The sequence below is a fragment of the Tupaia chinensis genome, unplaced genomic scaffold (genome assembly GCF_000334495.1).
Source record: "Tupaia chinensis unplaced genomic scaffold, TupChi_1.0 Scaffold000217_1, whole genome shotgun sequence".
Lineage (NCBI taxonomy): Eukaryota > Metazoa > Chordata > Mammalia > Scandentia > Tupaiidae > Tupaia > Tupaia belangeri.
Genome location: NW_006159692.1, coordinates 6,547,273 through 6,560,271, shown reverse-complemented (window position 1 = coordinate 6,560,271; position 12,999 = coordinate 6,547,273). Strand labels below are relative to the sequence as shown.

At 39.5% G+C, this 12,999-nt stretch overlaps 1 protein-coding gene across 1 annotated transcript in view; it reads left to right on the top strand.

The window, feature by feature from the left end:
- The first annotated feature begins 2,940 nt into the window (after positions 1–2,940).
- Positions 2,941–12,999, top strand: part of LOC102503066 (cytochrome P450 2C3) — a 34,562-nt gene continuing 24,503 nt past the window's right edge. The window contains exons 1-4 of the mRNA XM_006147657.3: positions 2,941–3,173; positions 6,014–6,176; positions 7,863–8,012; positions 11,188–11,348. Coding sequence (XP_006147719.2) covers positions 3,006–3,173; positions 6,014–6,176; positions 7,863–8,012; positions 11,188–11,348 — 642 coding nt within the window. The 5' untranslated portion in view covers positions 2,941–3,005. The remainder of the gene's footprint in view (positions 3,174–6,013; positions 6,177–7,862; positions 8,013–11,187; positions 11,349–12,999) is intronic.

The following is a 12,999-nucleotide window of genomic DNA, read 5'->3' as shown; positions in this document are numbered from 1 at the left end:
AATCCCTTCTCCTCCATTCTCCTCTTGGGATCTTGGGCACATATGCACATGTGCCCAGTGTGAGTTTTAAGCCACTGGGTCTGGGACGTGAACCGCGGTGGACTATGTGGGAGTCCAGCGACATAGCCATTAAGCTAACTGCTGGTTCCCCCCCCCTACCTTTTTTTAATTACAGAGTGGTATTCAGTTAACAGAACAACAATTATTTTGTATAAGTTGCATCAAAGACAACTGAAGATGATGAAAAAACTACTATCCCTATATATAAATAATTTGTACTGTGCACCAACAAGAACCTGCTTTAAATTTCCATGCCAATTTACAATCCCCATACTGTACCAGGCAAGGTTAGTGGCTATTGAAAATACCACCAGGACAGGGTTAGCTAAAGACACATTTGGTAGTGTGTTAACTATACAAAAAAAGACACTGTACAGTTTAAAAATAAATCTTACACAGACTTACATTTCAATTTTTTTCTTTTAAAGGAGTGAGTTGTGTACGGGGGGGCGGGTGTTAAATGCTTTATAGACAAGAAAAAAAACTGTGCTAGAACCAACTTATTCATCATCATCTTCTTCTTCATCTTTTTTTTTTTTGAGAGGTTTTTGCTATAGGGCGCGTGCGTTCGCCAGAAAGACAGAGAGAGAGACAGAGAGATAGAAAGCGAGAAATCACTCCCCAGAGGGGATGGTCACACCGCAATCCCTTCTCCTCCATTCTCCTCTTGGGATCTTGGGCATGCACGCACACGTGCCCAGTGTGAGTTTAAGCCGCCAGGTCCAGGACTTGAACTGCCATCGACTACATGGGAGTCCAGCGACATAGCCATTATGCTAACTGCTGGCCCCCTTCTTCTTCATCTTCATTCTCTTCATCTTCCTCTTCTTCCTCATCTTCTTCATCTTCCTCATCCTCCTTCTTTTTCTTGCTCTTTTCAGCCTTGACAACTCCCTTTTTTGCTGCTTTCCTTTAGCTCAGTATGCAGCAATATCCTTTTCATTTTTTTCCTTCAGCTTAGCAGCCTTCTTTTCATAAGACTGTTTATCATCTGCAGCAGTGTTATTCCACATCTCTCCCAGTTTTTTGTTTGTTTTCTTGTGACATCACCAATGGTTAGGCCAGGATGTTCTCTTTTGATTTTTGGTGATATTCAGAACAGAACAAGAAAAAGGCCAAAGGAGGCCTCTTGGATGCACTGGGACCCTTGAACTCTTTGTTTCCCCTTTAGGAGGGATATAGGTTTTCATTTCTTTTTCATAAAGGGACCTTGTCCGCCTTTGCTATATCTTCAAACTTTCTCTTTAGTAGACATGGTCTTCCACCTCTCTAAGCATGCCTTAGAAAACTCTGAGAAGTTTACTGAAGCACTTGGGTACTTCTTTGTGTGCTCCTCCCAGCAAGTTTGCACAAAGAATGCATATGATGGCATTTTGCCTCTTGGCTTCCTAGAATATCCTTTGCCATGTTTAGTTATCTTTCCTCCATGAGGCACAGAGTCGCCCAGTGCCTTCCCAGCTCTCACTTGCCCCAGTGCTGTCTCTATGGAGCTCAATGTACTGCAGTCAATACTCTAAATTCTTTAGCAGACATTTCCATGAATTCCATTGTACTGTCTGTGGATGAAGAGGAGTTACTCTTTTCCCTTGGGGGTGAGGTATTTTCCTGGTTTCACATATTTCTTGTGCCCCTGTGGTGATTTCTAGTCATCTCATGGGTTGTTTCTACCTAATTTCTAGAAGATCAATCTGAGCAATCAGAGGTGCACAGAAGTATGTGGTCTGCAAACTATTTGGTGTTGTGCTTTTCTCCAGGGCCTCTACCAGGGTAAATTCTCAGCAGAACATCTTCATTGTCTTATCTCTGAAAGCACTAGATCTCAGCTCTCCTGGTGGACTCAGACTCCCCGGCATGAGTTTTAAGCTGCGCCAGGTCTGGGCTTCCTGCATGTTCTGAGGTTTGAGCAGCTCTTGAAATATATGCAGTGTGGGACAGGATTGGGGATTTCAAATGGGTTGAACATGCATGTAGTGGTTCAGAAGTATGTGATGGGAAAACCTTCAGGTGGCAAGACAAGGGAAACTTTAACTGAGTGTAACCAGAAGTGAATTAAAACAAATAAGGAATTGGAGATTGGTGTCTATCAAGTAACCTGTAAGCATGAACAGTGGCCTGGAAGGTACTGATCTGATCAGGAAATACGAGCCAGGAAAATCATAAATTCAGATAAATATGAGGGAAAATTATTCTATGTGAGTCCCTTAGAGTAATCTATATGATGAGAATGGAGCTCAAGGAGTAGTTGGAGGTTTTTTATTTCTTCAGACTTGGCTTTGATGAGAGTCTGGGTGATGGAAATACAAATGAGTCCAAAATAAATCAGCATTGTCTGTCTTATGTTCTCAGGTATGTAAGAAGAGGGTCAATTAGGGGATACCATGGAACCAAAGTAGAAGCAACATTTCAAAAGAAATTTTAAACAATTTGTTTTAAAATTAAAATTAAGGTCAGACCCAGGGACCAGCAGTTGGTGTGGTGGTTAAGGCACTGGATAGTCCCACATGGCCAACTATTGTTCAAGTCCTGGACCTGGAGGCTTGCTTTCTCACTTTCCCTCTCTGTGTCTCTCTCTGGTCAAATTAAAATAAGTGAATAAATAAATAATTGTTTTCAAAAATATAAGATCGGACTCTAATTAATTAATTAATTAATTAATTTTACTCTTAATTTAACCATTAAGTTTCCTTTAATTAAAATTAAGGGTCTGACTCTTATCTGGAGCTAGCTTTGTGATAGTAATAAATTTCTTTTTCTTTATAACTTTTACTTTGGAGTTATTGTTTTTATAATTTGATCATTTCTAGCAGCAGGTCAAGGTACACTAATGATAAACAATATTTATTAAATGTCCAGAGACTTAGTAAATGTTTGGTAACAAACTTGCACTTTGCACTTACAAATCTTTAGACCTTAAGCTTTCAATTGCATTTCCACAAAGCACATCAATGGATCTCTTCACCATTCTGGTCATTTGCCTTTCTTGTTTGATTCTTCTCTCTCTGTGGAATGGAAGCCATGGCAAAGGGAAGCTCCCACCTGGTCCTACTCCTCTGCCAATTGTTGGAAATCTTTTGCAATTAGATTCTAAGGACATCACCAAATCCATAAAAGTGGTAAGTACAATTAATTTTCTTCCTTTTGTTTGCAGTGAGTAAACAAGGCATTCCTACTTCTAATTAAAACACAGTCCCAGACACCAAGTTTTAAAGAGATGCTTGGGGTCAGCAGGTGGCATGGTGCTTAAGACATTGAACTTGCACATGGCTGACCATGGTTCAACTTCTGGGCCCGGTGGCTTGAAAATCAAGCCAAGTGTGTGTGTGTGCCCAAAACTGTGGGAAGAAAATGGAGGAGAAGGGCTTGTGGTGTGTCCATCCACCTGGAGAATGATTTCTCATTTTCCCCTGACTGCCTGTCTCTGTTGAGCACACGTGCCTATGGTAAAAACCTTAAGAGAGAGAGAGAGAGAGAGATTCTTGTTGATGGGAATAAAACAAACTGTAAAATATTGTAGAACTATTTTTTTTTTCTAAGTCAATATGAGTGACTGTGTTCCGGGAAAGCATAAACTCAAGAACCCTTGAGAAAATTCTCCAACTTACCAAGTTACAAAAACTCTTTAATACATTTATTGGTAAAGCAGAAACTACAAGCAAAGTTGTAAATCAATACATGGACGATCTACATTGGTTTGACCCCAAAGGTGGGATAACTGAAAATTTAGGCTTACAGGCCACAGGCATCATGGTTCAGAGTAAGACTCCAGAGGAGGTCATCTCGAAAGAAAAAGGAGAGTTTATTGTGCAATGTGCCTGGGGGATGTGAAACCAGGGGTGCCTCAGCCTACCCACCAGAAAAGACCAGGACAATTTATAGGGCAACCTATTAAGCTATTAGGTTGTTGGAAAAGTCATGACACATTTTCGTGTAGAAAAAACACGTCATGACTTTTCTGACAACCCAATATTTTGGGAGATCGTGTGTATGGCAGATATGCAGATGTGGTCAGGTGTGGGATCAGCACGTTTCATGACCAAACATCTTTTAGTTTTTGTTTTATTTTGGGCCATTAGACCCTGTACTTGTTTTGTGTCCTTGTTTAACAGTTTGAGTCAGTGTGCCCTTTACAATGAGTGAACTCAGAGATTACATAGTTCATTATTGGCTAAAAAAGTATCTAAAATTTGGGATCAGCAGAAGGTAATGTTTAACTTAACCTTGACATAGATGAGGCAGTTGACTAATCACTGCGTGATGTGCCAGAGTCGGGATAGGAGTAAGTCACAATTACTGAGGCAGGGTGGCCTGTGTAGTTAGATCGAGGGCATGTGAGTGTGACTCTCCCCAGAACTCCTAGGAATGAATTCTAGAACAAAGAATTGTGGTCATTGTTCAGTGCTCATAGTTTCAAAGGGGAGCATGCGTTGGGTACCCAGAAATCATTTTAGAAAAAAAAATAGATGTTCTTTAACTTATGATGAGGTTACCTCTTTATAAGTTGGTAACTTACTATACCTAACCTACTAAACAGCATAGCTTAGCGTAGCCTAACTTAAACATGCTCAGAACACTTATATTAGTGTATAGTTGGGCAAATCATCTGATAGAAAGCCTATTTTAGGGGCCAGCAGGTTGTGTGGTGGTTAAGACACTCAGCTTTCATGTGGCTAATCATGGTGTGAGTCCCAGATCTGGTGGACTGAAAATTATGCTGGCATATGTGCATGCATGCCCAAGATCCCAGGAGGAGAATGAAGGAGAAGGGATTGCAAAAGTGACTTCTCAATTTCTCTCTTGCTGGTCTTTCTCCTGCAAGTGCATGCACCCGCTGGCAAAAACAAAACAAAAGCCTATTCTATAATGAAATGCTGAGAACTTTATAGAATTTATTTAATCTTGTACTGAAAGTAAAAAACTAAAGAGTCATATGAGCACTAGAAGCATGGTTTCTTCTGAGTGCATATTGCTTTTGTATCATTGTAAAGTCAAACTATTGTAAGTGGAACCATCAAAAGCTGGAGACAGTATAGGAGGAGTCTCAAAAATTCTTCCATATTATGAAGAACTATGCATGGACGTCAAAATTTTTGCACCTAAATAAACCCACACTTTTCATTTTTCCACCGAATTTTTTCAATGAGAGATTTTTGCTCTAGGGTGTGAGCACTCACTGGAGAGACAGAGACACTGTCTTGTCAGAAACATTGTCATTCCCCTCAAGGGATGCTTTCGCACTTTTCTCTCTCTCTCTTATGAGTTCATGTGCCTTATAGCAAAATATATATAAATATAGAGATAGATCGATAGATAGATAATAAAAAATGAGGTACAATAATTAGTTTACAAGTTGGAGAGACTTTCCTTAAACAGGAGGAAAAACACTTATTATAACTGCAGAAAGAAAGGAGAAATTTGGTGTAATTTTAAGTTTGGCAGAGAATAGGTATTAAATAATAGGAAAAATGCAAAAGATAGTCCTTGTTACATAATAGGAGCTGAATAAATGATAATTTTTGATGCTGATAATAATAACAGCAATGTTACTAATAATATAATGATAATTGTCATTTAATGCTTTTTCTTATTCATATGTTCATTCTAAAAGTCTAAATTCTTTAATACGGATGGGTGGATACTCAAATTTCTCTTGAGTAAGATTGAAAATATTTTCCAGACCAAGGCTGTAGCATAATAGCTCAGGAAGCTGGATCTCACATGGCCAACCATGAATTAAATCTTGGCTCCAGTTGCTTGAAAAACATGAAGGGCTCAATGTATCTATGTATACCAAATCTTACTGAATGACCACACTCTATCGGGAGGCAGCATTCTCCCTCTGTTTCTCTCTCTCCCTTTTTAGTGGGTACATGTGCCCTCTGGCAATTAAAAAAATTATATCTACATTTCAGTGTTAAAATTCTCACTTTCCCCCTATCTCCTGTTTCTTCTCTAGCTGAGGAAAGAATATGGCCCCGTGTTCACTGTGTATTTAGGTATGAAGCCCACGGTGGTGTTGCATGGATATGAAGCAATTAAGGAAGGACTGATTGACCAAGGAGAGGAATTTTCCGGCAGAGGGAGTTTCCCAGTGATTGACAGAATTTTCCATGGATTAGGTATGCTCTTTGGGTAATGGGTATGACTTTTTAAGTTAAAAAGATCCCCAAAAGGCTAAGAAATTGAGCAATTACAAGAATTTAGAGAAAATCATGAAACTCACTTTTCATAAATCCAACATAAACTTATGAATATTTCTGTAAAGAATCATTCATCTATTCTTTAAACCTATGAATATGACATAGTGTATCTCATGAAACATTAAATTTAATGTAAACAAATTACCTAACTGCTAACATCCTATGAATTATAACTTAGACAAATTCATTTTAAATGATGACCAGTTAAGATAATGAAAAGAGACATTTTGCTTCTTATACTTCAGATCATGGGTGTCAGAGGACTTTTTTAGGAAGTGTGTACAGTATGGAACCAATATAGGTTTGGAATATTTTGACTTTCTCTTCAATCTTCTATTTGTCCAAAATTTATAAGAACTATTCAAATACAATAGAATACAGAGCATAGAGCACAGAAGAGCTCTGATAAAAGAATCATGAATCATGTAGTGAATAAAGAAATATAATAGAAAAAGCTTTTGGGGACTGGCCCTGAGGCTTAGTGGTTAAGGGAGCCAGATTCACATCGCCAATTGTGGTTTGGATAGCAACACTGGTGGGTTGGAAAGCGTATCAGATCAGTGTGCATGCGTGTTCCAATCCTGACAGGAGGAAGAATTGGAGGAAAAGGGATTATGGTGTGACCATGACCCATTTGGGGTTACTCCCTCCCACCCTACCCCCATCTCTGGAGAGCACACATGCCCTCTGGCAATAAAAACACAAACAAACAAAACACAAACAAAAAGCTTTCTTAATAATTAATTACTTGAACTATCTTCCATTTGTTTTGGAGCTGGCCTTAAAGTACCCAGTCTTCTAGTAGATCACAGGATTTCTGGTAAAGAGGTAGGTCTTTCCCTGCTCAACCTAAATAGCCCAGACACAGTGGCTTGAGCCTGGATGTGCTGAGGCAGGAAGATTATGACAAGGCAAGAGCCTCTCAAAAATCTCTTTCTCATGAAAACAAACAAAAAGTGACAAAGAGGTAAGGACTGAATGAGACCCTCACCTCTTCTGCATTTTTGTCCAGGATACTTCCTAGACAAATTTCCTATGAGGTTATTTTCCCCTCAATCTTGTCTTGACTTTGAAGTGTGATGTGGAACATCCTGGTGCTAAGACCATACATATTTCATGGGAGAGAGGAGCTACTTGGCAGTGGCATATTCCTTATCTGAGGAACACGCTGTCATGCGATTCCTCCCATTGCAGAAGAGCTGGATCACCTTCTCTTGAGGATGATATCCTCTTGCTGTTTCTCCTAACATTCACCTACGATCAGAAAAGTCGGCCCTGAAAATTCAACCTATGTCTTGGACTCATCATGATTTATTAGCTGTGTGATCAGAGCATGCATTTCACCTCTCTCATCTTCAGCATCCTTGCCAGTAAAATGGGAAGAAAACACTTGGATCATGTTATTCTGAGACTTGGAGGAGCTGATGAATGGAGTTTAGCAAAATGTAAAATCCGGAGCTCTGACAGTAAAATAATGAGGTTGAGTTAAGAGAGTAGGCAGGTGAGGCAGGGCTCAACTCAGCTAGAATTCAGGATGATGAAGAAAATCCTTCTCTTGTTTTTTGTTTTTAAATTTTGTTTTCATTTTTGTTTTTGTCTTGATAGGAATTGTCTTCAGTAATGGAGAAACATGGAAGCAAACCAGGCGTTTCTCCCTCAAGGTTTTGCGCAACATGGGAATGGGCAAGAAAACTATTGAAGACAGAATTCAAGAGGAAGCCTCGTGTCTGATGGAAGCTTTAAAAGAAACCAATGGTGTATATTTCTTTATATAATTAACAGTAATGATCTGACTAGACTAAATGAAATTACAAAGACACTAAAGAAGATACGACTTAAGTACAACAGAAGCTTACTTTTTGCTCACAGAATAATAGTTAGAGATGAAATAGTTGCAGAACAGCCCTATTGGGCAACAGATTGATGGGGGCTTTAACGTCTTCAGCATCTGGCTTCCAGGGTCATCCAGATTCCTCTCTTTGTGAGGAACTAGGAGAAGCAATGGACAAGGAAATGAGAAATTAGTTTTTAGACCAGCCATGAAACATTTCACGTTGTTACTAAGTTGTATGGGCATTAACTTAGACACAGGATCACAGCTGACTGCAGAGGAGTTGGGCATGTGGTTACCTTTGTGCAAAGAACATGAGTTTTGGTAATCAGGGGTGGTCTCTTGGCCACATTAACTTGAAAATCTAAGTGATTTCTTGAGAAACATTGCAGAGGCACCAAATTCTTGCAGTGTGTAGGGCTGTTGTTCTGCTCACAGAGTGAGTGTGAGAGGAGATCTCATCAGGATGGAGCTGTGCGCCTGCACATGCAGGACCGGGAGAATGGAGGAGGGAGGAGAAGAGGGGGCAACAGGACCTCTTGAGAAACATTGCAGAGGCACCAAATTCTTGCAGTGTGTAGGGCTGTTGTTCTGCTCACAGAGTGAGTGTGAGAGGAGATCTCATCAGGATGGAGCTGTGCGCCTGCACATGCAGGACCGGGAGAATGGAGGAGGGAGGAGAAGAGGTGGCAACAGGACCAGGCAGGGAAGTGGGTCAAGGCAATATGATAGACGTGGTTTTATACTCTCAACATTTAAATTTTTAAAGACCATTATTAACTTAATAATACATATTCTATATGGTAAATTGCCATTGCGTTTTTTAAATGAATGTTATGTTATTATAACATTTATATAATATATCATGTTCAGATAGGTTATTCCTTCACCTTTTTTGCTTCTATTAATATAAAAATATAATTATTGCAAATATGTAGTGCTATTTTATTTTTTTCTTAAAATAAATTTTTGAAAATGGAGCTAGAAGTCAATGAACATTGTTTTAGGCCTTTAATATGTATTGCCTAAGAATAGGTCTGTGATCTGGCATAAAAGGGATAGGAACATGAGAGTTACACTGTATATTGTTCTGTAAATTTATTCTTAAAAATCATACATCGAATGTATATTTTGACATGTTTAACTTTTAAATGTTTTTCAAGAAGATTATAAATTAAATAGTACAGTACTCCATAATTTTGGAAATACCATGCTTTTTGTTTTTAAGAATTATTCATTATTTTTATTATTTAATTTGACCAGAGAGAGAGATAAGGGAAAATGAGAAAGTGAGCTGCCAGGTGCAGTACTCCAACTGCGGTCGGCCCTGTGGGAGCCCAGCACCTTAACCACCACACCGTCTGCCGGCCACATACCATGCTTTTTTAACCTCTATTTTTGTCCACTTAGGTTGTTCCCGGACTTTGCTGCTACTGATTTTAAAAACTGAAATTCATATGAATCTTTGCAGATGCTTTGTAGGATAAAATTTTGGAAATTAAATTAGTCAGTTGGTAAATATTGAGTGTCCATACATATCTAGAAAATCATTTTATGCACTTAACTTATTTTGAAGCAGAACTTCCTATTAACTTGTTCAACTTTTCTTATGGTGTCAGTGACCTTAAGTCTTTTGACCTATGATCATTTAGACTCTGTCTGATTCCACCTAGTCTGGGGCCTCACACTCATAGGAAGCCCATTTCATCACTGGGTAACTCTTAATGTTGGGATTTTCTTGATCAGGGTTAGCAAAACCACTTTTTAAATTATGTGTATGTTTTGGTCAGAAGGTTTTTACTTCCTGGGGCTATAATGTAGTGATGGTCATCACACAGAGGCAAGAGGGACCTGCAACCCTGAATCTGGCTCAGATATTTTTTTTTTTTGAAAGATTTTCACTGTAGGGCGCGTGCGCTCGCCAGACAGACAGAGAGAGACATAGAGACAGAAAGCGAGAAATCACCCCCCAGGGGGGATGGTCACGCCGCAATCCCTTCTCCTCCATTCTCCTCTCGGGATCTTGGGCGGGCACGCACGCACACGCGCCCGGCGTGAGTTTTAAGCCACCGGGTCCGGGACGCGAACCGCAGTCGACTACGTGGGAGTCCAGCGACATAGCCATTACGCTAACTGCTGGTTCCCCGGCTCAGATATTTTTATGAACGATGCCATACATACACACAGAGAATATGAAACTTTTATTAATCACACAATGCTGCTTTCTGTGAAGAGCAGGCTTACCCCCAAGCAGGCCTGAAAATGGCTCATGAGAGCAGGGAAAGGATACCAAACTGGCACTGCTATGGGCAGACGGGGAAAGAGGAGAGAGAAAGGCTCACTGGACTACATATAGAAACCTCGTTTTTAAAACGACTACATATCTTCTCAAATACCAGAAAATAAATCCTATTTCTCTTATTATTTTCCTCTTTGATAAACTAGTACATTCCATTTTTTTCAGCTGTGTTTGTACAATTTCAAGTTTCCTTAGTTTCTTGATGTTTTTTTTTTCATCAGGTTGATCAGTTTTCTGTGGGCATAAGGAGGTAGCCACCCTGACAACTAAATCTCTCATATGTAATAATATTTTCAAATTATCTCTTTTGGGCCACCCAGATGGCATGGTGATTCCACATGGCCAACTGTGTGGTTCAAGTCCTGGACCTGGTGACTTGAAAAACATGCCAGGCATGTGTGCATGGCCAAAACCTCACGAGAAGGGTGAAGGAGAAGTGATCGCAGCGTGGTCAGCCCCCTGGGCACCTCTCACTCTCCCTCCTTGTCTAGCTTCTGCCAGTGCATGTGCCCTGTAGCAAACACACAAGCAAAACAACAAAACCCTCTTTTATATGCTTTCCTTCCTGTGAATGAGGAAAATTTGAAAAATGATATAAATAGGAGAATTTGGGGGTGGCTAACAAATCAGTCATCTGGGAAAACAATTTTATTTTAGATATATGAGGGTGATAGTGATAAGGGCAAATCTAGGTAGTTTCTATTCTTAAAAAAATCAGAATTCAACTCTCTTTAATTAAACAGTTGATTGAAGATTTACATGAAAACTGGGTATTAACTTGCAACCTCTCTTGCTTTCAGCATCTCCCTGTGATCCTAGTTTCCTTCTGTCCTGTGTTCCCTGCAACGTCATCTGCTCCATCATTTTTCAGACTCGTTTTGACTATAGTGATCCAAAATTTCATACCTTGATAAAGTATTTTCATGAAAGTATCTGCATTGTAAGCACTTCTTGGGTACAGGTAAGGTCAAGTTTATTTTTATTTTATTTCCTTATTTTTATTTATAAAAGTATTTATAAATATGTGTGCTCACCAGAAAGACAGAAAGAAAGAGTGAAAAAGCATCCCCAATGAAGCATGATCACATAGCAATCCCTTCTCCTCCATTTCTCCATCCTGCTGGGATTTTAGGCATGCATTAACATACGCCTGAAATGTTTTTCAAGCCACTGGGACTGAGATTCAAGCCACCGTTGTCCACATGGGATCTGACCTCCCTTAACCACCAGTGTATGGGGCTGGTCCAAAGGTATTCTTTTTTTTTATTTCAAAGAGTCAAAATTAGACCATTTAATTTATTAGACATTAAATTATGCATGAGAAAAAAAGTGATAAACACAAGATACAAAAACTCTTTTTCCAGCCACAATAACAGAGTGTATGTAAGAGAAATAGAAATTTAGTAACAGAGTAATAAATATTAAATTCAAAACTTCTGAGAAAGCTATTTCTGATTAGAAACTATTACTTACCTCCTAATAGGAAAATTTAAAAGTCAAATTATCAAATTACTTAAATTTTAAAATTACCTCAGCCCCCTCCCCTATCTAAAAGAGTTACATACAGGCTTGAATCCAGAAAAATTAAGATTACAATATAAACATTAATCATTCTGATTAACTTCAGAAGGCTTCAGAAAGAATGATACAACAATTCAGAACAAAATAGAGCATCGTAGTTTACTTTGTTTGAGACATTACACAAAGGTACAATTTTTCATTTCTGGAGGGCCCTTCTCTTTCTCTTGAGGAATAAACTATAATGTAATTCTTTTGATTAAAAGAAGTCTTTAGATGTATCAACCAAGTGTAAAAGGATGTCAGAACAGAGTTCATCTATATGTATGTTTCTATGCGCACATATGTACATGATACATGTATACATGTGTGTGCATGTACATATACATGTATCTTCTTTCATTTGAATTTAAAGAAGGAAGGGGGAACCACAAAGACCCGAGGATAGCTCAGTTCTCCTGGTGACCCGAGTGACTCGCCAGCTGTAACAGAGCACCCACCTCTGCCCCCAGGACATTTTTCCCAGGGGGGGGAACTGGCCCAGCATATCGCTGCTTGGAAACCAGGGCCGATTCCAACTTTTCATAAGCCAAATTCTGGAAGAGGGTGCCTAGGAGGTGTGACCCACTTCTGCAGGCAAGTGTATCTAAGAGGGTTCCTCAGGGTTACTTACATTCTCTTCTTGTTACAGTCTAAACAGGTAAAGTTCTTACAAAATATAATCACACCACTTAGATAAAAACATGCCCTGAGAGCCAGGCAGGTGGCATAGGGCTGAAGGTTAGGCCACGCACAGGTTCACAGTTTAAGAATTGGAAATGTCTGGAGTGGAGGCATCTCCAAGTTTGGTCAGTGGGTGTTTGAGCTACTACGGCCGGAGAGGAGTGGCCGGAACCGCTTGAATATCCACGTTTCCTTTTCTGTGCAAGTTAGAGTTTTGATTGATCATGGGTAAGCTATCACCAGAAGAAGTTCAACTGAGGGCTCACCAGGACTCAGATGAGTCTCTGGAAAGTACGATGTGAATCTTGGGTTTAGCCATTGAGTCTCAGGATGCAGGGATCAAGGCCATCACTATGCTGGATGAACAAGGT